The 26,017-nt window shown below is 32.3% G+C and overlaps 5 protein-coding genes across 5 annotated transcripts; 4 read left to right on the top strand and 1 right to left on the bottom strand.

Moving 5' to 3' along the window:
- Positions 1-1,133: 1,133 nt before the first annotated feature.
- LOC106772596 (probable cinnamyl alcohol dehydrogenase) lies at positions 1,134-3,024 on the top strand. The gene is made up of 5 exons (XM_014659102.2): positions 1,134-1,313; positions 1,423-1,536; positions 1,622-1,849; positions 1,964-2,403; positions 2,499-3,024. The coding sequence occupies exons 1-5, from the start codon at positions 1,225-1,227 to the stop codon at positions 2,699-2,701; spliced, it is 1,074 nt and encodes a 357-aa protein (XP_014514588.1). The 5' UTR covers positions 1,134-1,224; the 3' UTR covers positions 2,702-3,024.
- A 5,155-nt stretch (positions 3,025-8,179) lies between these two features.
- On the bottom strand, positions 8,180-14,416 carry LOC106772608 (protein unc-50 homolog). Its single transcript, XM_014659118.2, has 10 exons — positions 14,038-14,416; positions 13,706-13,773; positions 13,437-13,462; positions 11,584-11,674; positions 11,159-11,254; positions 10,996-11,064; positions 10,819-10,877; positions 10,599-10,721; positions 8,896-8,967; positions 8,180-8,818 (listed from the first exon to the last, which is right to left on the bottom strand). Exons 1-10 carry the CDS (start codon positions 14,134-14,136, stop codon positions 8,754-8,756), a joined length of 768 nt encoding a protein of 255 aa, XP_014514604.1. The 5' UTR covers positions 14,137-14,416; the 3' UTR covers positions 8,180-8,753.
- A 587-nt stretch (positions 14,417-15,003) lies between these two features.
- LOC106771047 (PRKR-interacting protein 1) lies at positions 15,004-17,698 on the top strand. Its single transcript, XM_014656932.2, has 2 exons — positions 15,004-15,515; positions 17,177-17,698. The coding sequence occupies exons 1-2, from the start codon at positions 15,276-15,278 to the stop codon at positions 17,450-17,452; spliced, it is 516 nt and encodes a 171-aa protein (XP_014512418.1). The 5' UTR covers positions 15,004-15,275; the 3' UTR covers positions 17,453-17,698.
- Positions 17,699-18,402: 704 nt separating this feature from the next.
- Positions 18,403-21,261, top strand: LOC106770896 (reticulon-like protein B11). The gene is made up of 6 exons (XM_014656741.2): positions 18,403-18,638; positions 18,770-18,950; positions 19,258-19,399; positions 19,508-19,577; positions 19,682-19,858; positions 20,623-21,261. Exons 1-5 carry the CDS (start codon positions 18,587-18,589, stop codon positions 19,849-19,851), a joined length of 615 nt encoding a protein of 204 aa, XP_014512227.1. The 5' UTR covers positions 18,403-18,586; the 3' UTR covers positions 19,852-19,858; positions 20,623-21,261.
- Positions 21,262-23,155: 1,894 nt separating this feature from the next.
- On the top strand, positions 23,156-26,016 carry LOC106771555 (SPX domain-containing protein 2). Its single transcript, XM_014657551.2, has 3 exons — positions 23,156-23,657; positions 23,893-24,010; positions 24,262-26,016. Exons 1-3 carry the CDS (start codon positions 23,427-23,429, stop codon positions 24,636-24,638), a joined length of 726 nt encoding a protein of 241 aa, XP_014513037.1. The 5' UTR covers positions 23,156-23,426; the 3' UTR covers positions 24,639-26,016.
- The last annotated feature ends 1 nt before the right edge of the window (position 26,017 follows it).

Genomic DNA, 26,017 nt, shown 5'->3' with positions numbered 1-26,017 from the left:
CTTGTAGAAGCTAATACAATAACACAAATTAAAACGAAAAAAATGTGTTAATTTTTATTAAAAGACACTTTAAAAGAGATCATTCTACAGTCGTATTTTTCTTAAACACAAAGAAATACATTCATCGTACCAATCAATTGGGTAGAAAAAAAACCGTAGGAGAACCGCATGGGATAAAAGAGTTTTTGAAGTGAAGAGGAAAGTTTACGGAGAATGATCTACATCTACAAAGACGGTGCAAAGAAAATCCTCTTTAGAACAACCATATTAAAAATAATGTATTTATATAACATTTTTGAACTACATTTAAATATTATATACGATATCGTTATGATATTTATTATTATTATTATTATTATTATTATTATTATTATTATTATTATTATTATTGATCATGAAATAATTTACATCAATAACAAAATACACATAGATAATATTTAAATATTACGAAAGAAAATTATTTAAGTATAGTCATCAATACCTGTCTTCTTATCTTTAATTAATTTTATGCATAATTTTATATAATAAGATTAAATATACTTTTATTCTCAAATAACAATACGAAATTAAAATTTATTATTTGTTCAATTATATTTAAATTTTTAAAATTCAAAAATATTATAAAAACAATCATTTCTAACTTGATTATTTAAATTTTTTTGACATACAAACGTGTTTTTTAAATTATATAAATAAAAAAGAAACTACTTTTATAATAAAGGTAAATTTTAAGTATGTGAAAAGATAAGGAAAAAGACATATTTAATACTATATAATCTTAGCACCGTTAATTTATTGAATATCATGATAATATGATAAAAAAGAAAAAAAAAAGAGAGAAAATAAGAAAGAGGAATTTGAAAAGTAATGACAATAAAGATACACTTTCACATTTATTTCATATAGGTTAAAATAATCATAAAATTATAAATTTTTATATTTAAAAAAATACAAAAAATATAAGTAAAAATAATATTGAATAAATATAAAAAAAATATGTATATAAATTGATATTTTTCGGATTTTAATGAAAAAAAAAAAGTCATTTGCTTCACCTACCGCATAGTGGTCCCACAATCCATGGTGCTTGCTGAGTTGTTGGCTAGTCGATCTTTATATGCACACACATCTTCCCAGAATAACTCACCAACAAACTTCAATCCCATTCCTCCATTTTTCTTCAGTGTTAAAATCCTCTTCAAGAACAATAATTATTATAAAAAAATGGGTAGCCTTGAAGAGGAAAGAACAACTGTAGGATGGGCGGCAAGAGACCCTTCTGGGATTCTCTCCCCATACACCTACAATCTAAGGTTATCTTTAACTTCCATCTTTTTCTTTTTCTACTATTCCTTCAATACTTCGTCTTTCTAATTTTATCCTTATCCTTGTCATTTCATATGTGTAAAACAATTTTTGCAGAAACACTGGCCCTGATGATGTTTACATCAAAGTTCACTACTGTGGAATTTGCCACTCTGATCTCCACCAGATTAAAAACGATCTTGGCATGTCCAATTACCCCATGGTCCCCGGGTATATGCACTCATTAACTTACTCGCTAATCATGCTTGTTATTTGTGGTTTTTTGGTTGTTTACCATTGATGAATTTTGCTTCAGACACGAGGTAGTTGGTGAGGTACTGGAGGTGGGGTCAAACGTTAGCAGGTTCGGAGTTGGTGAAGTGGTTGGAGTTGGACTCCTCGTAGGTTGCTGCAAACACTGCGGACCATGCCAGTCAGACATTGAGCAGTACTGCAGCAAGAAAATTTGGTCTTACAATGATGTTTATGTGGATGGAAAGCCCACTCAGGGTGGCTTTGCAGAAACCATGATCGTCGAGCAAAAGTAAAATTTATTAACTACTGTTTCAATTTTAACTTTTTAAGAGTTCCATCTGCAATCTTAGCCTAGGGTATACCCATTTAAACTTTAATTTGATTGTGCATTTTTGGGTGTCAGGTTTGTGGTGAAAATTCCAGAGGGTTTGGCGCCAGAGCAAGCTGCACCATTGTTGTGTGCTGGTGTGACTGTGTACAGTCCACTGTCGCATTTTGGGTTGAAAGAGAGAGGGCTGAGAGGTGGAATATTGGGGCTTGGAGGAGTGGGACACATGGGGGTGAAGATAGCAAAAGCATTTGGTCACCATGTGACTGTGATAAGTTCTTCTGACAAGAAGAAACAGGAGGCACTTGAACATCTTGGAGCTGATCAATATCTTGTTAGCTCTGATGCCACTGCTATGCAGGAAGCTGCTGATTCACTCGACTACATCATTGACACTGTGCCTGTTGGTCATCCTCTTGAGCCTTATCTCTCCTTGCTCAAACTTGATGGCAAGTTGATCTTGATGGGGGTCATCAACACCCCTCTGCAATTTGTTAGCCCCATGGTCATGCTAGGTAATCATGACACCTCTTTCTTGCTTTTGGGAACTCATTATTATGACGTATTATTGATTTTTGCAATGTTAATGATGTGAGTTTGTGTCGTGCAGGGAGGAAATCAATAACTGGAAGTTTCATTGGGAGCATGAAGGAGACAGAGGAGATGTTGGAGTTCTGGAAAGAGAAGGAACTGAGCTCTATGATTGAAGTGGTGAACATGGATTACATTAACAAGGCTTTTGAAAGGTTGGAGAAGAACGATGTGAGATACAGGTTTGTTGTGGATGTTAAAGGGAGTAAACTTGAACAGTAAAAAGATATTGCGCTAAGCATCTTCAATCATGGAGGAGAGTCTGTCTGGACAGTTAAAGTTGTGTTTGTTTATTAAGAAGAGTGCTCTGTTTTCTCTGCTTTAGCTTCACGCCTTTCATTAAATATTTAACATGAAATTCTAGTGGAAAGGGTTTTGTTGTGTTAAATATTAATTTGTTGGTTAATGAAAAAAAAAAAGAGAGAGAAAAAGTGGATTAGTGGGTTACCAAATCCGAGTTGCTTGACCTTTACCTAATCTTTGACAAAGAGACATCATCTTCTCTAAGTCACACGTATGAATCCAAAATATCATCTTACCTTAAAGATTCTTTCTAATCTTCTTTCTGATTCTGTTGTTCTGTCCTCTCATGTGGTCGGCCATTTATGTAGCTAATGAAGGGAAAAAACTATAATTATTATATATGCAAATTTTTAGGTTCTACTCTTCTATTAATATTTTATTACTATTCAGGGCATATAAGATTAGTTTAAATTAAAAAAAAAAACTATGAAAAAGTGATGGACTTAACTTTTCTTATTAAAAATAATTAACTATTGTTATTTGTCAATAAAGAAAATATGTATTGAAGTTTCTTTTTGACCACGCAGAGATATCATATAATAAATTTTTTAATATAAATAGAGAATAATGTTATATGTAAGTTTTGTCCATTGATAAAGAAACCACTAAAAATATTAGTTTTAAATATTTTAGACTTGACTATAGTTTTTTTTTTAATATGCAATGTTTTGGTTTCATTGAGTTCTAAATCTTAACATATATTCATTTACGGTATTGTAAACAAATATTTAATTAACAAAATATACTATATATATATATATAATCAAATATGTCTATTATAAAATAAAAAACTATTGTTATAAATACAATAAAAAAGGAAAATTATATTTTAGTGAATACGATATTAAAATGAAATTTAATTAGCTATATGATAACATTTAATGTCCTTTGACTTTGTGTCATGTCATGTGTATTTCTGACTTCGCAGTATGATTTTTCACACAATTAATGATCAATTGCACATGTTTAAAATGGTTTATATATTATGTATTTTTTTTTACACATTTTAAATACGTTATGTCCTTATACATCATTTATTTGATTTTTTTAATTTAAATAATTCTTTCCTCCTTATCTTAAATTTTATATCTATACATTGTATATAAATATAACAAAATATAAAAAATAATATTTTAGAAGTGATAGTAATTTAAAAATAATAACATTTGATTTTTTTATGTGTTTTAATCTTTAGTTTATTTGTTTGAAGATCAGAGATTGTTTGAATAATCTTTGTGATAATGTCTTTAAATTTAACCTATCAGTTTTTTAGATAGAGTAAGATGATTTTCTATTTTTTTTTATTAGTCTTGTTTTCTTTGCATGTTAATTCTCTTTGTTTTACATGTGAAGTTTAAGTCTTTTGTTGACTAATGGTCCTAATAGAGTTCCATGATTGTGTTTCTGTGTTAGTAGAAGCAGATAGGAATTCCTCTAAGTTAGAATTGTTTTAGGATTTCTAGAGCGGTTTAGTCTTTTGTCAAGTAAAGAAAACTAATAATTATATTAATTTCGTGTTAAATAGTATGTAATTATGTTTAATAAAGTATGAGATGTATGTGTGGCTAAATCAGATCTGTTACAAATTAAGTGAATATGTATCTGAATATGTTGGTGTATATTTGTTAAATGATGTTTGTTTGAACAAGCAATGATGTTGTTTTGAAATTATAAAAGGTATAAATTTGTTATAGAGTTGATACTAGTGAAAAGGAAATGTTATTTAAGTGGTTTTTGGTATAAACTTAAGGTTTGGTAGGTGAATTTTTAAAAGAGTAATTTTGGAACTATAAGATGTTGGGGAGCTATTTCCATATCATTACAAACTTGTCTAAGGACTTTAATTAACTATAAATTTAATGTTATTAGTTGGTAAATAGTCCATATGTTGAGTTTTAAGTTGTTTTGGTCCATTTTAGAGATTTTTGTGAGATTCCAAAATATCATGATAGATATTTCTCTTTTCTCTGCATAAGTAAAATAGTAAAAGTTTCTTGTTGTATGATAGTAAAAGTTTCCCACACAATTTCATTGTTTCCTTCTTTTTCCCCATTCATAGTTTGACGTTTTTGCTTCATATAAAAACTCTCCTCTATGAAAACCAAATGAAACAAAACTTACACAGAATCTTGAAATGAAGGAAGATTAAGGGAGATAGGTTTCTTTGTCTTAGGAAAAATCCATACTGAAATGAGAGAAAATCTTTTTACTTTCCTGAAACCCTGGCAGAAGAGGCCATGCTCTCCTAGATGCTCTCCTGGATTCTAGCTATCTAATAATTTTACTACCTTTCCTTTAAAACTCAGTGCATTATCTTTTGGCAGACATTTCATTCAAAGACTGAACAAAAATTAAATAAGCTAGACACTTACTAAATACGTTGGACTGTGTATTCCAGCCAATTCATTCATTTCCAATACGTTCCTTTTGTTGCTTTGCTATGACTAGCAGCACATGGGACAACATGATCAAAAGCAGCTCCTGTTTTAAAATAAGTTAGATACTATATTTCTGATTCAAGCAGCCTTGCCAAACATGTAACATTGTTTATTCTTACTCCTGCTAAACCATGTACAATGTACCCAACTTCTCCTTTCTTCCATCCTCCTTCTCCTTTTGTTGTTGTTATCTTTGAGAATTGAAGCATGTTATCTCGGCTACAGTAAAGAGTCACTGCACTCACGCCCCCTTTGAACTATGATCAGCATAAAACATCATAGACCAGCAGCTTGAACCAAGAAAACTGAAGTAAAAACCTTTCTGAAGTTGTGGTTATGACAGATCTTTAAATCTGGTTTTGCAATCTGAATTGCCAAGTTGATGTTTAACCGTGAGGAGTGTTAGATATAAAGTTGAAACAAAAATAGAATGATGTATGAACAAGTTCATGACAACTAACTTCTTAAGTTTGATCTATAGCTTCAAGCCTTCCTTGCATATGATTTTTTTTAAACTAAAACAAAGTCTTCTAAGTTATAACCATAGAAGGAAAATTTCAGTCAATAACTTTTCTAACATAATTGTGAAAGTCCTTGCAAGAATGAGTCTAGGACAAGTCAAACAAATGGACCAAAACAGTTTTTTTTTTTTTTTTTTAATGCAGCAGATTTTTACTCATGACCATGGAATAGATAGCTTCCTCATGTTATAAATGTTAGTCATCTCACCTTTATGTGGTAGCTATTTTTGACGTAGTCAGCTGGCTTATGGTCTTCATAGGCTGTGAGTGCCTCTAAAGTATCAGCTTAGTGCAGCATTAATTCTCTTATGATAAAACCAACTGAACAGTATATTAAATTTTGATTCAAAGTCCAGTTTACTTCACGGAGAGAATAATGGTAGAAAGACCATGTTGCCTTTGTTTTGTTACTTCTTTTCCACAAGCCTTTAAAGTGTTTTACTGATTTAAGGAACTGCCCATTTATTTAATAGCTGGACCTTCGCAGGAGCCAAATTTGACTCCCTTCAAAAGCAGCTGAATTAGCCATTGTCCCTACGTGAAATGGTGGACCAAAATTCTGATTTTGGTGTAGTAAATTCTGCATATGACAGCCATGTAATATAAGCCACTGTGAACCCTCAATGCTTTAGGTTCAATTAAAATAGTTTTCTTGTACTCATTTGTTCATTCTTTTTCCTTTGTACAGATTAGAAAAAAAAAAACTTTGATTTTAAGAAATTAACTGCAACTAGTATATTGGTCAAAAAATTACGAGATTATAGTCAAGAGAAAATCCTTTGAATTTATTTTTCAATAAAAAAAAATCACCCATTTAGAGTTATGTGAAAAAAGTTATGATTAAAACAATCAACAAAGGTCAAAGTTAACCGTTGTCTTATACGTGTATTTTCTTCTCTTGTTCACGGATTTAAGTGTCATGTCTTGTCTTGGACTGATTCTAAAATATGATCTTGTATTTTTAATAGACTATGAAAAATGAATAAAGACATTGTTAAGTTGATATTAAAGCATGATAAATTAATTGAAGTTGATGTAGTTTTTGTGGTATGTTGAGCTTTATGAAGTTTAATTATTAGTTTTGTTGGATGTTGTATGTGATATACTAGTTATTTACATATTGTAAACGTTAGTTTATTCCTACTTGTTTTTGTTTGTATGTGTGTACCTATGTGATGATTGTATAATGTATGTTATACAAGAGTTCAAATAAGAATACAGATAATTTTGGAACAGCTAATGGACAAGAGAGGAGAGATGTGATGGGAATTTTATTTTAATATTCTAAAAATTCTTAGAATAATGTATAACTTGTAATCAATATTTACTTATTTAATTGAGATATGGACCATTATGTTTGAAGTTATAATAAATTAAGTTTCTTTGAAATTCTCAAACTTTTTCTTTACAATTTCTGTAGTACTTGATATGCTTTATTTAAATTTGAAAAGTTATCTTACAATATATATTTTTTTTCAATTTTTTAAGTTTGCCACATTTTCATGATATCCAAACTAGGGGTGTTACAATTTTAATAGGCAAAAGTCTAAAGGAATAGGTCTGTGATAAAATTGAAGATTTGGAGTTTGTTTTTGAATCAATTGTGACTTGTTTAGACCCTTAGTTTTTTAAATTTTAATTTACAATATGTAGAATTGATTATAGGTATTTTTGAGTTTATGTTCTCTAAGTGAAAACCAACCTGCATTCAATTAAGTTGAAGTAGACCAAGATGAGTCCTTGTCTAATCAAGAACAAATCAACCCTAATAAACTAAACTTAAGTAAAACTAAATTGTCCAAACCCAAGTTAGAATTAACCCAAGCTCCAATAAATCAAGTTAGTCTAAACTAATTCGATATAACTCAAGTTGAAGCCGAATGCAAGACATGATTATATTCAATTAAGTTAAACTAAATTAATGCCAAAACAAGTTGAATCTAATCCAACTTAAGTTAAGTTTAGATCATAGAATTCAAATCATGTTTAACTAAGGCAAATTGGATAGTCAAAACATTAAATCACAACTGAGTTTACGTAGATTCAGATTGAAATAAATCAACTTAAATACAAAAACCAAAATACAAAATTACAAATATGAAAATATTCAAATTATTTCTTTGGATAAAATTTAAAATTGTTTAATTTTAAGTAATTCAATTACTCCAATAAAATTCTAAAATTTTAATTCCTTTCAAAATTTCTTACCAAAAGTCATGTTTTGTTAAAAAACATTTCAGATTATCTAAACAAGATAAATTACCCTCTTAAAATGCTTTATCCAAATACACTATTAAGATAGTACCCTATAACCATGCTCAAGTATCTTTTACCCGGATGACTCACATCCAAATCATACACGTGCATAGAGATTAGATAACACATCTTTTTCAAACATCACTATCCTACTGGTTTAAAAATTGAGTTGCGCATTAAAATAGTTTTGTAAGTATCCCGTACTCGCCATTGAACCACCAAACACCTCACAGTGAAGCAATGCAATATTCAGTCAGATAACATACATAACCAGCAAATATCATACATACAAAATGCCCCCTCCCCGGCTTTGATCAGGTCCTCGCTAACTCTTACTGGTACCTGGCTCGAGTGGCTTCTAATGAAACTAAAAGTTAACAATGACTCCTTATGTGACGAGCTAATGGGAAGACCTTTCATTTAAGTATCTAACCTCATCAAAGAATATATCAATATAAATTGTTCTTTGTCGGGAGGAAAGCTACCGGATTGACAAAGAAAATTCATTACAATGAGTATATTCATTTGAACAAATATTCTATCTAATAACTGTAAAAAATACACTGACTACCCTGACTTGCTACAGTCCAACTTTGATTGGTAGTAGTATAAGAAGGCCTAAAATGAGACATTGCTGGGCCAATGCATTCTTCAAACAAACAATCAAACATTCATCAAAGCCTTCTCATGTGATAGTTTTCCGAATACTCTATAACCTCAAGGACACCGATAGGTCAAAAGTTCTAGCTGGAACGATCATATTTGTCGACTGAAGTACATGTTCATAAAGTATCTAGATGGATTGAAACCACTTAAAATCACTGCAAATAAGAAATTGGGTTCAGATTCAATATCAATCAATCATGAAATAACAGAAATGAGACCGCTCAATACTTACAAATAGGAGAAAGGACAATTACGATGCCAATGGGGTACAGGAAAAAGGTGGTCCTCTCCAAAAAAGGCAGAACTACAACCACAAATTATATCAAATAAATTCAACGGTATTCACAGTTTCCACAAACTTAAAATAAAATCTTCTAGTTTAAGAGTTATACACACTCTGTAAACAAGTTTATCCAAAACACTTTAATGTACATTTATTCACCATACATCCAACAGAGCCACGTCATATGAAATGGTTCTCCATATCATATAAAAGGGGGACTTTAGAGTAAAAAACAAAGAAATGGTCCTTGCTACAAATATTCAATAAAGCACAACAACTGACCTCTACAGCATAATTGGCAAGTATTAAAACAGAATCACCGCAAATAGCATATTTATGAATAGCTAAATTAGAGGAGCCAGCCTCTAGCCCTTGGACACTTTTCATGAAAAATACAGCCATACCCAAGAAATTACACTAAAAGAAGTATTATGAACTAATCTCAACGAGGAGATACACCAACATAAGTTACGATCGTTCTGACACAATCAATAACTTTGTATAAAATGTGATTTTCATGATCTAACAACTGAATTGTAGGTACTGCCTCCAGTCCTTTTCATAATCTTATATGGAAAGTTTGTCTTGATTATTTTCAGATTTAAACATGTTTTTCGTCCCTATAAAATCACTGACTTCTTTTTGGTCCGTATTACATATTTGTTTGCTTTTGATCCCTTTAGAATTGAAAATCACTAATATTTTCCTCCCTGGACTTATAATACTAGTTAAAGGCTTATATGTTGAATAAAAGGTCAATCGCCATTCTGAAAAAACGCATAATAGTTTTGTGATATAATGTTCGCATATGACATCCAAAACAAATATTACCTATATAATCAATAAAATAAATATTACCTATAGATCTTAAAATTAAAAGAAGGGACTTGAAATTTTGGAGGGATGAAAATTACAGAAAAATATCGTGACTAATACCAAAATCCACACATTTTATATACACTAAAAATGGTTAATTTAAATTTTGCAGGGATGAAAAACAATGAAAAATTTTATAGGGACCCAAATTTTTACAGGGATTAAAAACATATTTAGGCCTCATTTTTATAAGAGACCCTCCAAGTTGTTTACCTCATTGATTAACATTTTTACAAAAATTCCCTTAAGTTGAGATGCATTAACTACGTAGAAACAGATGATAAAATGTAATTTTAATGGTTTTAAGGGTAATTATGGAAAAATTACACAAATTGTTCAAAAATTTAATGCCATTAACTAAATTACCTATATTCTTTAATTCTTGTGAAGCAGTTAAAAGGATCCTATATATATATATATATATATATATATATATAGGATAAAAGATAGTGTATATTCTGAGACTTTTCATGTTAAATCATATAAAAATTGAATCAAGATAGCTAAATGATTCTTATCTTCATATGTTTTAAATGTATATAGTACATTAATTACGTTGATTTTGATGAGCATGTACAAGGTATAAAGTACTGAACTAATCTAAAATTCTGCATATAATTTATGCAACGGATACTTTTAATCTTTTGGTGAGTTCTGGATAAAATAATCTAGTAAAAGGTTGTTGAACAGTGTATGAGTGTGTGCAACATATGTATACGGGTGTGTGTGTGTGTGTGTAAATGCAAAATACTAATGAGAGAGAGAGAGATGGTTACCATCATAACCTAGGAAATTTAGATAATGATAGTATGAAGCTCCCACCATGAACAGAAGATTTGACAGCAAGACTGGAATGAAACCATGAGCCAACAATAGAGGAGATACAAAATAATGGATCACTGTCAAGGGACCAGACATCAGTACCAGTCTAATGCAAGATATTGTAGCTTCCTATATCATAACAGAGTTCACACTAACCAAGGAGTCAGAAATTACCATAGAGCAAAACAAACAATGGGAAGAAAGAGTTGCAGTGTACATCAAATGCGTACATCCTTCCATGAAAAACCAAAACAAATATAATCAGCTGTTGAAAAATATTAGAAAATGTTCTCAGAATACAAGAAGAAAACTAAGTTAACACATGAAACAGGCACAATTTCTTGAACTAACCATTCAACACGTTGTTCAACCACATAGCTATTTGGAGCCTCTTCTCGAAGATAAGAATTAGTCAGGAACCTAGAGAATACACGGATAATATCCATCAGTGTTGGTACCAAGATCAAGTGATTAAAAAAAAGGATGCAATAATTTGTACAGGAAGTACCCTTACCAACAAAAAGTTGCCAGAAATACACCTGTCACTATAAAGTGGAAAAACAACACAGAGAAGATAACAAGAAGTGTATGGGCAGTACTATGGTCATACCTGAAAGTATATGGGAAAATACAATACCAAAAGTTAGTAGAGGCAGAGTGAGAACAAATATAAAGAAAAGTTACATAATGGATAATCCAAAAACAATACAAGCTTGGTTCATGATACACGATTTAATAAGATTCACATACCAAACCCTAAATGAACAGAATCTTTTTATAAGGGAAGTTTTCAAAATATCATCCTTCAATTAAATAAATAAAATACAAGGATTTACTTTAGCTACATTTGCATGTTCTTTCTGTTTTACAAAAGTAAAGTGAATTTTAGCTACTGGTCCACAAGGAGCCACCACCATCAAATGTTTTATAAAAACTTACGCAGCACAATAAGCCAAAGTTGCAACTGCCAAAAGAAGACTGCAGATCACAACAAATGCAGGGTCATCACGTGCCCATTGATTCTTGGTTTCTAATATCAAACAATAAGAAGGAAATCAATTAAACAATTTTTTGAAATCACCAATGAAATTTCCTAATTTCATAAAGCAAAGACATTAATTATACAATTAACGCTGAAGTCTTTTTTTCCTGAAACATTTGCATGATTGTGTATCACTAAAATAAGTTGATTTGCAAGCCTAATAATAAGCCAAAGTTCTTCATGACTCATCTTCAAAAGAAGCTTTCTGTAAAAATATTTAACTCTTGCATTAAAAGGTAATTTTACTTGAAAGAAAGGTAAGCTGTGAAATTCTTAAATTCTATCCCATCATTGGTTGTGTCTGTCAGTTGTTATACGCGTGTATAACGTTTATAAGATATTTGTGAAAAGGGAATGGAACGATTAGGCCCAAATCATTCAAAAACAATATTGCTCATAACCTCTTGTTTGAGAAGAAATATTATCATCCCAAGTAAAACTCATTTCTTGATAGACTCAACTGGACTCTTTAGACTTCCATTCTCTCAAAACTCAAATAGAATAACAAATCATGCACGGAGTCCATGAGTCTGATATAAGATGCAATAAATTATGATCCCAAATTACAGAAAATAATGACAATATCCTGAACTCCCCCTTCAAAGCGTCGATTTCAAATCAATGAGAATAAAACAACAAAACCCATGCCCTTGGGACCCATCAAGCCACACCATAAAAATATTTTCAGCAATATATTCATGAACCAAGAAAATAATTTTTTGAAGAATTTAATATAACTATATCATTACCAACCTATTCATTTATTCTAGGTATGGACCTATTATTACAACTGAATGTCAATGAGCTTGTCACATTCTATTTCTTTAAAAATAAATCCAGGTCCATTTGTGCTGTATCACAAAATCCATCCATAGATCACAGGTGGTTCAAGTCAATCCAAGGAAAAGGAGAGAACGGAAATTGAGGAAACAAGAGGGTGATCTGGAAAATAGCAATGGCTATGAAGGAATGAAAATTTATGGGACAATGAAGGGTTTTCAGTCAGGGTAAAACATAATGGGTATAATAATAGGATGGACAGATGGCAACATTTGGTTGGAAAGGCTTCTTCCTCAGAGAAGGGCTGCTACCTGCAGACTAGGGTGATCGCCAAGTGCACCTTATTTTATACTGTCTCCTTATTTATTAAACTTCACATTAGCTTCTGATTCTAATGTTGTTTAGTTCCACTCAGTGAGTTTTAATACAATTTGAGGTATTTAAGTTTGTTTTTAATCCCTATCATTCATTCTATTTGTGCTTTCAATCCAGAATCAGTGCACGTTCTTTGTGTTCCGCTATGTGTTTTCGAATATAACCATTAGCAATTCTCCGAAGTAATCTATTGTGCTTTGCTATACTGAAACGATAAGCACTAGAGGACTATTCTGTTGCATTTTCCCCATGACAACCTTGGTACTTTTCCTCATTAGTATAAGGAATTTTACGAACATTTTGTATTAGGTCCACAAGTCAAGTTTAAGGATGCTCCACAAGTTTATATATAAACTCTTGGGTTTGACAATATACCACTAAATGCATTTCCAATCTGACCCTGCGTTAAGATACTTACACCACAACTATTTATTGTCCCTGGAACATATCACAAGGATGTAACTAGCCTAATGTACTATACATTATTTCATATAAACGCTAAAACAAGCTCAAAAAACATCGGTGAACTAATGACTGAAAAAATTTGCACCAATAAATATTAAAGAATAAAAATATTCACAAGACATAGACTTACGTTTGTGATATTTAGTATGCTGATAGCTGCATCCGTGGTACAGTTCCATTCCAAGAACAACATCAAAAAAGCATTCAGAGAACCAGTTATAGAAAATTTCAAATACACACAAAGCAGAGGGTTAATCTCGACAAAGAACACAACATTAATGTCCCCCAAAATTGGATTCACATTGCTATTGCGTTAGATCATGGTAACAAAAGTCGATTTTCATTGCTAACAGCAAGGGGAAGGGCAGAGATCGGATGATTTAATTGACATGTACTTACACAACTTTCGGTGACGTACATAGATGAAGCATTTGCCAAAAAGTGTATTCAATATCCATTTGTTGCCACTACAAGAATAACAAACGAATCAGCACAGATTGAACACTCACGCCTATCGGACTCTTCAAATCAGAACAGCACAGTCGAACCTATTCAATTTTGAACCGAAACATTGAGGATTTGAGCAACAATTTGGTTTATACGGCGGGTAATTTAAGCAATGGCATTTAAGAAGTGGGAAGGAAAGGGAGAGATAAAAGCAGGAGTTGGATCTTAGAATGGAGCGCGAAGTAAATCTACGAAATCGGGAAATTAAAGAAAGAGATCGGAACCTTGATGATTCTGCGGAGGTAGGGAAGCAGCATGGGATTATTAGGTCGAGATGAAGAAGAGGAAGAAGAAGAACGTCCTTTGGAAGCTGTGGGTAACATCTTTGGCTTCGATGACTCCTTCTCTTCTCGATTCTTTTACCTCCACTTCTGCAGACGATTCGCGATTCAATTATTCTTTGTCTTGCTGTTATGTGTTGTTGATTGCGATCTCTGTGTGTTTCTCTCCGGTAGCTACCTCGAACTCTCTCACAGATGCGAGATGGGATGGGAAAGGACTGAAAAGTAAAATGACTACACCACCAACCTGGGCCGATTACAATTTCGGTACTGGACTCTAATCACCTTCTGACCCGCTCTATCTTACGACGAAAAAAAAAACCTTCCCAATCATATCATACACAATACATACATACATACGTATACATTATCCATTAAATATAAATTGTATCATAATATTCTCACTTCTTATTGTATCTATTCTAATTAAAGTAATTGAAATTATTTTAATCGAATGAAAAGTATAAACTGATAATTACACTTACATATTTTATATTAATACTTATAAAAGGGATATTTAAGATATATACATTTCTATAGATAAGTGTAAATTATGTGACAATTTTGTAAATATATAAGAAACGCACTTTTAAGTTTACATCGGATAAGACTGTACTGGTTTTTAAACACAAATTTGTCCAATTAAAAGAATAATCAATATTTCTTTTTCTTTGGACGGTCTTTTTATGAGATTGGATACTCTTAAATAATACAGTTACATCACCAATATTCAAACGGACAGAAATATTTGAAATTGAAGCTGAATCACTTGCTCAAAGGAGAAAAGATTAACAGTTTATTCTCCTTTATTTTTCAGAATATTTATTGGGAATTTATTTTCTTGCTTTTATTTTTAAATATACGGGGAGATTTTTCCCCACTAATTTAATGAAGAACATATTTTATCAGTTAAAAGAACGTCTATAAATATTGAAAATCCTTACTATTTAATGGTCGTTTTCGAATTAAATCGCGAAATCCCCCGAATTCAAGAGGGGATTGGATTTTCTTTGAGAGATAACCCGATACAACAAACCTTATTTTCTCTTTCCCTTGTAATTTGATGGGTATGAAGAACATCTGTTTCGAATTAGGGTCTTAAAATCACTAAACTAACCTTGTCTGCAGAATTAGGGTTCGGGTCTAAAGTGAAAATTTAGGGTTTTTGTAAATCCCATAAAATGTCGACGGGCAAACCCAGAGATGGTGATTTTCAGATTGTTGCAGCGCCAGGAAATTCGAAGCCGCCCCTCCCGCCAACAGGAGCATCGAGTGCGATAGTAGAGTATACTCCTGTCGTGTTCAAGGAGGAAGAGGAGGACCTAGAAGTCAAGCTCCGACGGATTATCGACAATGTTCCCGTTCGTGTTAGCAACACTTCTGGTAGTTCCGCGGGTTCAGGATCCGGCGACTTCCACCAGGTACAAGTGCTTGTCCTTTATCTTGAATAAAAGTTATCTTTTATGCTTGAGGTCGCTCCAGACATAAAAATTGCTCGCTTTCAGTAATGAAATTACAGTATTTTTACTTTTTTTAATATAGGATATAGCTTTACCTGCTTAAATTATCATTCGGTTTGTTTTTTTTTTATTCAAATGAGATAGCAAAAGCAATTTGAAGTGATAAAATAACCCTATTGAATGTTGTTGGGCTCTTTGAACACTAAAGTGGTGATACCCATATGTTGTTGAAATATGAAAACAAGTTGTTTGAAAGACTCTGTATTTAGTGGAACTGTAGAAGTTCTATGAGATAATGGTGCACGCGAGGTAGTTTTTTTGGTTAACAAGTGCCGGGTTTAGGGCAGAGTTTAAATTATTGGAAATAAAGCTGGCCTTATGACTAAGGATTCTCAAAGAAAGCTATGCTTTTGAGTTTTTAACGATATGTTAATCTCCTATTTGGGGATTCAACTTAGAAAACTTATTTACTCTTATTGTAGAGTAAAATACTGGTTCATGAAGTTGTATGTGAACTGGTTGTAAAAACCATCATGCTTATTTACTCATGGGAGAGTTCTGGATTTACCCACTATAACTGATAATTTGATTCTGCATGTAACAGTCTAATGCATAAACTTACCAGAAATTGGATGATGAAAGGCATACAACTTTCTCATTTAATTTTTTTAAAAGCTGTCTTGTAATTGAATTTCATTAATACAGTTGGCGAACTCTCAAGGGTTAACCCGTAGACTCATGAGTTTATGGTTCCAGTAAGAAATAATAGTCAACTTGTTGTTCAACCTTTTTGACGATAAACACAAGCAAGCATATTAAACTGGTGTAAAATTGCGTAAAGTTGACTTGGGAAACAAGTTCATGAATTTGAAATAAAATGTAATTTTTCTCCCTTGGTGACAGTGTTTTACTAGAGTTAAAATTATTTGAAGGAATTAACTCCTTTTTGAAATGTTTCCGCTTTAGAAACTTTTGCTTTTATGAAATTCTATATGATTTGGTTCATTTATATAGTTTGATCGTATTTAGTTAGTACTAATGTACTACACATTTTACTGTTGTGGTTTGCTACATTGTTTATGGAGTTGAAATGTTTGCTGTGTTAAGAATATTATGTTATGCGCATATGTTGGTAATGGATTTTTTCAATATATATTTCTATATTAAGTTTTGCTTGCAAGCTTACATATGCTGCAGAAGTTTTTGTCAACTTGACTACCTTGTCTGTTAATATTAAGGTATTCTTTCCTGCACTTGATGTGTCTTGCCTTGAGTTATGTTATTAAGGCTTCTATGTGTGCAACATCTTTATAATTTGAGTGATATTAATAATCTTTCCTGCATTCTGAATTGCTTAGCCACACACTGGGTTTATCCAAGTAGTGATCGCCTATTTTAGATCAGCTTCTGCATGTGTGAGTGAGCTTTTCTATGATGAAAGTCAAGTTCTGTTGAGTTCACAAGTGCTTCATACAGAAGCTTTTAAAAGGTTGTGGTTAAGAAGTGAGGAGTTAAACTGGATTTATATCTGGGTTTATTCTGTTTGTGTCAATTATGGGTAAGGTGATGGATATGTTGATCTGATTGTTATTCTTATGTGCTTCCAATTTTGTTTCCGACAGTATCGGCAGATGAGACGCAAGGAGCAAGATCGTCTTGCTAGAATGGAAGTCGATTACCAGAAAAGAAAAGAGTTGGCAGAATTTAATTTAAGAAGGGAGGAAAGATTAAAAGCAGCAGAGGAAAGGACAGCAAAGAAGCGAGCAAAGCGTCAAAAGAAGAAGCAAAGGAAAAAGGAGAAAAAGATAAAATTAAATGCCGAAGGAGAGCAGCAGCGAGAGAAACAAGAGTCCTCAAGTGATGGAGACACGGACAATAATGAGGAGCCAGCACCGTAAGACAACAGGCTTTGGTGGTAGGTGGTAATATCTGGCTTGCTTAAAGCACAGGCATGGCTCTGGGTTTTCATTATTTGTATCCCAAATGTGATTTCTGTGGTACTTTGTTCGAAAGGGATTTAAGCAAGAAAATTGTTGCAGTTAGAGAACAATTCTTACAAGGTTTTCTACTAAAAAGAATCCATCTACTCATTGAATTTAACGATGTAGTAAATGGTAACACGAAATGTTGCACAAATCAACTTACATCCGATGCGTAAAATATCCCGATGAAGTCATTCTTCTAGTATTTTCTTAAAATTTCGTTATGCTATAAGGATAAACAATTTATGAGAAAATCTTTTAACTTTTTTTTTATTGACAAAAAATAGTTGAAGAATATAACTTATTGATCATATATATATATAGTTATTCTAAAATTGTATCACATAATTTAAAATTAGTCTTGAACTTGATTTTTTGTAACTATCTTCCTTCATAATTGTATGCCTAAGTTTTAGAGGATAATTTCTCAACTTAGCCTTCAAATTTTTCTAGCCTAATATTTCAGATCCTATGCTTCTAGAAACAATTAATAGTATCTGATTTTACAAACTGGAATATATCAGTCACCTCTTTTCATCTTATTTTTTATCATCATTTTACAACAAAAATTAAAGTGCTTGTTTTGTAAATTCATGCACTGAGCAAAAAAATATATGGGCATCACAGTGTCATAGACTCTACGTTGTAATGTGGACATCACAATTATCACGAAAATAAAGAGTTTTATTGTATAAGCGAACATAATTTAAATTCTATACCTTAAACAGTAATGGATATGACTGCAGTTTATTTATTTTCTAAAATGCATTTTTTTCATCGTCAAAAAATGACATGTAAATTCTGTTTTTTTCTGCGAGTAAGATAAAAGTATTTATATGTGATATTGCTACAATGGTATTTATTCCATTTGACGGGCCAGGCCCAGCCCAGTATCGAGGGACATCAGAACGAAGAACGAATGGCGTTTTGGCGTTTTCATCTTTCACGTGGAGTAGATGAGCAAAAACGAAAGGAGGCAGCGTAACCGTAATCGCACTGTTACTAGTTTCTATAGTTTGTTACTGTCACTGCACAACTTCCCCAATCACCATGGGAGATTCTCAACGGATTTCCGTTCACCGCCTTCTCGGCCAAGGCTTAGGTTCTCTCCCTTTCTGATTTCGTTCTATCTCATCGATCCTTTACACGTAGTTAGAATCGACGGTGCAATCTGATTGTAGAAAATATCGGAGTTGATTTTTTTTTTTCATTCTATTTGATTATGTGTGATAGTTGCCGATGTGGTGTTGTGGAAGAATTGGCGTGGAGCGGCGGCGCTGCTCGTATCTTCTTCGACGTTGTGGTACTTGTTCGAGCGAGCCGGTTACAATTTCTTGTCTTTCGTCGCCAATGTCGTCTTGCTTCTCGTCCTCATTCTCTTTTTCTGGGCCAAAGCTGCTAACCTTCTCAATAGGTACTTTTTTACTTTTTCGAAAATATGCTGTTTTTCCTAGATTAAGGTCTCTTCTAGATTCGTGTACTTGATTTATGTTGTATAAGTTTTAAACTGTTTATGACTGAATTGAAAATAATTTCATTTCGGGAAAAGGAATTTGTTGCATATAAATGTCTCGTTGACTGTTCTAAATATTGATGCATTTGAAAATTGAAGTCACGGTGAGGAGTATGCTGAGTCACACTAAATCTGTTGCATTATAGTGGTGAATTTGCTTTCTTTATTTTTTCATTGGAAGTTGATTTTAGTCCTTTTAATGCCGTAGACCGCTTCCTCCTCTCCCCGATCTGGAGATCTCGGAGGAAACTGTTGCCAGGGTTGCTGATGCAGTGCAAATTTGGATGAACCGGGCTTTGACAGTTGCACATGACATAGCGATTGAGAGAAATTTGCTTCTCTGCCTCCAGGTATGATTTTATATTTTCTTCTTATCCTTGTTTTATGCTGATTTCTTTGAACATACGTTGGGTAGAGTTTTAATGTTGACACTTCTTTATGTGAACTTGCTCAATCAGGTTGTTGGTGGATTGTGGGCAATATCTTTCATTGGTAGTTTGTTCAACTTTTTGACTTTGATCTATGTTTGTAAGTTCAATGCTTCTGTGGATTTTCAATGCTCGGGCCATCTTTTATGAAACTCTCTTGGTTGGCATTCATTTATTTTAATATTTCTATAACTTTCTGGACAGGTGTTCTTCTTAGCTTGTCCCTTCCTGTGTTGTATGACAAGTACCAGGACCAAATTGACGACAGATTGTGTGTTATATATGGGACTATTCAGACTCGGTATAAAAAAATTCACAGTATTGTTTTAAGCAAGATTCCAAAACAGTCAACCAAAGAAAAGAAGGCGCAGTAGGAGCACGGTAAGAGCATTCTATTTCTTTACTTGTATTTGATGCAAATAGTTGCTGAAAAAAAACATATCTTAGCTATGTTCGTGGGCAATTTGTCTACTGAATGATTGAATGTCTGTGACTCTACTGTTAGTATCAATGTATATTATAACAATTCTGCCTGTGGAAGAGAGCTTTCACAATCTATCTATTTGTGTCCGGGTAACTGTCTTCAGCAGAAAACTTGTGGTTTAGCAGCTCTCTACTTAAGACAGCAATTTTAATAGCATCTCTCTACTTTAAGACAGAAAACTTTTGTGTGATATCTTTCTATTTAAGACAAAGCTTTTCTGTTCTGGCACAACCCCAAAGTCAATAAAATACCATTTGCATATATTTTGACACTGCTATTTGCTTCCAATGGGTTCTCCTGTGTTACCTTTTGGTGAGTTTTCATGTCAGTTAAAGTTGTCATCGGAAAAGTTATATATGCCTTGAAGCTGAAATAACTAGTCATCAGTGATCGCTGAAAGATGTAAAAGATCTGCAGAAGGGGTATATTTTACGGGATAAAGTTGTAATGCATAAAATGTGTAATTGTATTTTCTGGTAGTTGTATCATATTTGTGCAAATTCCATCTGTTTTCTGAAAGGAGACTTTTTTTTGTATAATTTTTTCAACAAAATAATTCTAGCATTATTTTAGCAGTATAAATTATTTCTTCACCCTGCAGAAAAAACCTTTAAATAGCTCACTTGAAATTTTTGGTTAACGTTTTCTGTTTGAAATTCAGGGTGCAAATGGATGAGTGAAGTCTAGTTCGGAGTGTACGATGAAGTGCTTGAGGTTTGAAATTTCTTTTTGCTGATGGGATGCTATGGCTGTGTTGATTGATGGTTAGATGGTATGTTTATTCTTCAGAATCAGGATTGACCAATAGCTTTGACGTAGGTGGGTATTCTCTTATGATTTTCTATGTAGCACATGGAAGAGGCTTTTTGTGAACTTTTATCAATGGGTATATTGCCCTAGTTACATTTTATTTGGACAAGATTATCAGAGAGGGTAAAAAGTAGGAAGGATGGACATGGAGAATTTGTATGCATTATGGTTTTTTGCACGAAAAGGATTTGGGTTGGGTTGGTTATATAATGTGCTGCTGATTTGGTTACTTACGACTTGGAGAGTAACGTGATAATTGGTCAGATAGGCTTATAAGATGGATCTTTCTCTCCAACTTACTCTCTTGTACTTACTGGTGTTTTTGGTTCTCTAAATATGCTGAAATGCCTTCTTCGTGCTTCCTTGACGGAGAGGGAGTAAAGTGCGTATAAGATACTCAGCATAGCGTATTGATACTATAATAAGTGTACAATGAATGATCTTTACTGTCAATCTATTTATAATATTTTAATGGGTCATTTTACTTGAATTAACTTAGATTAACTCCACCAGTAGCTTTAATACATGATTTGTGGTTTATTAAGCGATTAAGTGCATAATGTCATTTATTTGTTAATTCTGAGACAATATTGTTCCCGGTATAACCGATATTACCTCAGCTCCAAGCATAATAATCTTTTCTTTAGTAGAAAGGCAACCCTAAAAAAAATAATGAAAAAATTGTCTTGGTGTGTTCATGCTAATTGTATTTTGTTCATAGAATCGGATACAGTTTAGCAAGAAGTCTACGAGTCGTTTACATTTTAAATGTGTGATATCGTTTATTGGTCAACGTCGTACTATTCCTCTTTAATGATCCCCAAAAGTAATTCAGCTCTACTAGCTGGGAATATATTATTCAGTCACTTTGAAAGGGTTGTGTATACTTGTGGCCAAAATCAAACGAGGATAAAACTTTCTAATGGCTCAAACTAGGGAATGGTATAAGTAGAGTATGCAAAAACTTGGTTGTTTATAACAGGAGCAGATTTTGGAACCTGGTTTGCTTTTGTTGGATTTCTTGATAACTTCCAAATTAAGGCTTTGGCTCGAAGAAAAAAAAAGGATGGAAAAGGAACAAATCGTTTTGGTTTTCTCCCATGTAATGCATTTGACGACTTACAAATAATCTTGTACAGCTTTAAGGTTGATAAAGAATACAATCACATCTCCTTCGTACTAACTTGTGGGTATGTTTTGTAAGAACCCATTGATTTTTAAAGGCCATTGTCATTCGTAGTAGCTAGTTTCACTCGCTCGTCTTTAGGCACAAATTAGATTCCCCTTGATGAAATATTATTACTTTCAATGTTGAATGCAATTCAATTAATTATGATATTCGCACTGATTTAAAATTTGAAAATCTGGATTGTTTGGTATTATTCCGCACTCAACCCATATATAGAATTGAGAACTTTCTTCTTTTTTTCTTTTTTTACTTTCTGTATGAGGTAATCCTGAACTAGTGATGGTTCAACATCTATAGCTGTTAAATGTGACGACTGAAAAATGTTACATAACTGTTAATTTTATTCAGTGACTGATTAAGATGGGTGGTGGTCCAAATAGCTTAGGGGAAGTATCAAAGTTTAGGAGCGGTAACATGGGTTATCTTCCTCTAATCTGAATTTGGTTCATAATATAGATTGGATTTATCTGTGCCGCATGAAAATTATGGACTAATTTTGCTGACTTATCCCGTGTTATATTTGATTCATAACTATGTGGGTTGACTTATGTAATAATTGTTTATTTTTTAATTTTATTATTTTGGTTTATCCATCATAATATATTGGGTCCGAAGAAAAATATATATTTTATATGTAACTAATAAAATATTAGTTTAAAATAAAATAAGAATTATATTTTTTTGATCTTAGTTTTTTCAGTTGTGGTTATTGACAATTTTTATTGAAATTATGAGCATTATTAATCATAATGATAAGTTTTATAGTTCTGGCATAATAAAATAACAATAATTAAGTTTTATTAATCATAATGATAAGTTCTGACATTTATCCGCTTAATCAATAACTTTTATAGTTATACACACATACAATAATTAGAAATCACCATTGTTATATTATATGTGGAATATTATTTTCCATATAATATTAATAACATTTAATATATTTTTTTCGATTTAAATTTATATGGATTATGCGAACTAGTTTGTCCATATATTTTTTTTCCAGTAGTTGCTAATGTGAGTTACAGGTTATCCGAGAGAGATCAAAGCCAACTAAAACACTTAACCCACCCTGTACTTTTTTTTGCGAACTTATGGACAATCTGCATTACAATCTGCAGTACATTCAGTACAATATGCAGTACATTCGGGCATCATGTGATCAATACTAAGTGCTTTGTGATATATAGTAGATTTTCCCAAGATAATTTTCTAACAAGACAACAAAAACAACAGAATGGAAATGGAACAAATACTGTTATGCCTTCCATTAAGGAAAAGACGGAGAAAACTATGCAATTGCTTGTTAGAAGCACAAAGGATATCCAAAATTCAACTTTCCGTCCGCCCGAATATTCCAATCCCCAACCCAATAAAAGCCTGCATTTTGTTTTCCTTCAACCCTTCCACTCAATCAGTTTCAAGCATCGTTCTGATAAGTCAGCAGAAGATTATATCATCGTAAGATGAAGTTTGAAAAGATCCTCAAGAGCCTCATCGAGCAGACCTTGCCCAGTTGGCGTGACAAGTTCTTGTGCTACAAAATCTTGAAGAAACAGTTGAAACTTATGTGTTCCGAAGATGGCCAAATTGATGCCAACCAACTCAACCGCTTCCTTAGCCTTTTGCAGCAAGAGATCGATAAGTTTAACACTTTCTTTATTGAAAAGGAAGAAGAATATGTCATCAAAGGAAAGGTGATTAACTAAATATCAACTTACATATTCATCTCTTCTTCTTTTTTATATTCCAAACTTGTTTGGATAAACTTCTCAAGCAAACACTTACTATAAAGATGGTAAAAATAAGGTGAAATAAATAACTTTAATGAGAGAATTTTGTTCATTTTACCTTTCTGGTTTTTTTATATTATTATTCGTACTTATGATTAAGAGGATCGTCCTAACAAAACCGTCACGGTTTGTGTTGCAGGAGTTGCAAGAGAAAGTTATGGAAGCCTTGGATTTAAACGTAGACTTAATGTTAGAAATAGTAGATTTTCACGGAGAGATGGTTTTGCTAGAGAACTATAGTATTCTCAACTACACAGGCACGTTATGTTCTAAGAGCTCATGCATGAATGCCAGAATTCACCAAGTGGTTTTCTAATAAATAATAAATATATATATATATATATATACTTGAAGTGTGAAACTCTTCGTACTATAATAAGTTAACTGATCAGAACAGATTAAACATTGAAAGAAACTTAAATAATGATTTGTGAAGGAAGAATAATAATGCAAAGCACCTTCCCCATTATATGAATTAATGAGTTTGATGATGAATGTTTAAGAGCAGGTTTGGTGAAGATAATAAAGAAGCACGATAAGAAAACTGGTGCTCTACTTCGCGTGCCTTTTATCCAAGATGTGGTGAAGCAGCCCTTCTATGAAATTGACGTAATTAACAAGCTTGTGAAGGAGTGTGAGGTACTGAGTATTCTATTCACCAATGGTCTGGACTCACCGATGGGCCAAAGTTTTATGGAAAATGGTTTTGGCTCCGTCAGTATCAATGAAAATGAAGAGACTGTAATGCATGTTCCAGAAGAACTTTCTGACCTAAAAAACATGAAGAACATGTATATCGAACTGACACTGTCAGCGCTGCATACCTTGGAACAAATCAGGGGTAGAGGGTCAACTCAGAACATGTTCTCATCACCTTCCCCATAACTAGCCTTTGCATCTGCAAGAGGCTTCAAACGAAAGATAAATGCACTACAGATAGCAACCTAGTACATAAGAATAACATGGATCTTCTCGTGTTTTTTCTTTATAAATATATATACGGTTGATATACATAGAGAAAGAGACTAATGGGAATCTCAGACACGTGATGTTGTGTTGTTGAATCTTAGTGTAATGCTCTTTTCTTTGTGGAGATCCAACTCAATAAATTTTAATGGAAAACTTGTTTTACTTAGTAATTAGTATATATAGTTTGTGATGGTAGGTGGGTGTGGCTTGATTTTTATTTTGTTTTCCTTGTCTGTTTTCAATGTATAAAATGGTTTCTTCAATGTAGGTATTATGTACTTCTTTTTATTACATAAGATAGTCTAACATCGCTTAAAAATTAAGTATAAGATAGTTTAAATATTTTTTATTTTTTTACTCTATTATGCCTTCATAAAACTTACTACCAATGTTACATGCAATTTTGTAAACTTTTATATGAAATTGTATGTTACTTGCAGTGTTCATCATAGAGTTTTAGTCTTAGTTATTCCCATTACTCGTTAGTAATTATCTCAGTGATTTTTAGAAACTGAAAAACCCTTAGTTCGACACATCAAACAATTTACTTGTAACGAAGGAATGGGAGTTTTGGTACAGTAAAGGGGTCACCTTTCACCTGTTAAGTAACTTCTCTTCATTATTCATAAATTTTATAATAACATTTGTAAATATATAATTAAAAGAAACTTCAATAAAAATGAGTCATTTTTAACAATTGAATTAAATGTCTGTTTGCATTTGTAAGATAAATGAGTCCTAAAATAATGCGATCTTTTGCATTAGATTTTCATAAGAGAGACAAAAGACAATACCTTTAGTAAGGAAAGAAAAGAAGTAACTGAGAGAGAATAAAATAAAAACAACTGGTATATTCTATAAGTATTAAACTAGCTTTGAGTAAAGAAATCCAATATATAGAGTTTAATTTGTTGTTTAGTCGAGTACCAATTGGCTTTTTTTATATTGTTCTCCACATTGGTAAAGAGATCTAATAGATATGATAAATTCATTAATTATTATTAGTGAAAAATTTTCCTAAACTAAGTCCAACAAGTTTTTTCTCCATATTAAGATTTTCCCACAACTTTTGGTGTCTACTAATTTCTCTTATTTATTTTGTACATCTTATTATTTTACACAATATAGGAAATATTTAATCTGAATTTTACTTCTATTTTTGTTATCTTCATCAAAGAAAGTTTTCCTGGTAATAAAAGGAACAAGGTTTTCTAAAAGAAATATCAAACTAAATGCCAGCCTACTCTGCGTATATCAAACATAGTCTTCATTAAGATTCATAAAACTTTCCTAAA

This window comes from Vigna radiata, chromosome 8 (genome assembly GCF_000741045.1).
Source record: "Vigna radiata var. radiata cultivar VC1973A chromosome 8, Vradiata_ver6, whole genome shotgun sequence".
Classification (NCBI taxonomy): domain Eukaryota; kingdom Viridiplantae; phylum Streptophyta; class Magnoliopsida; order Fabales; family Fabaceae; genus Vigna; species Vigna radiata.
Note: the sequence above shows the minus strand (reverse complement) of the source record. Positions and strands in the feature narration are given on the sequence as shown.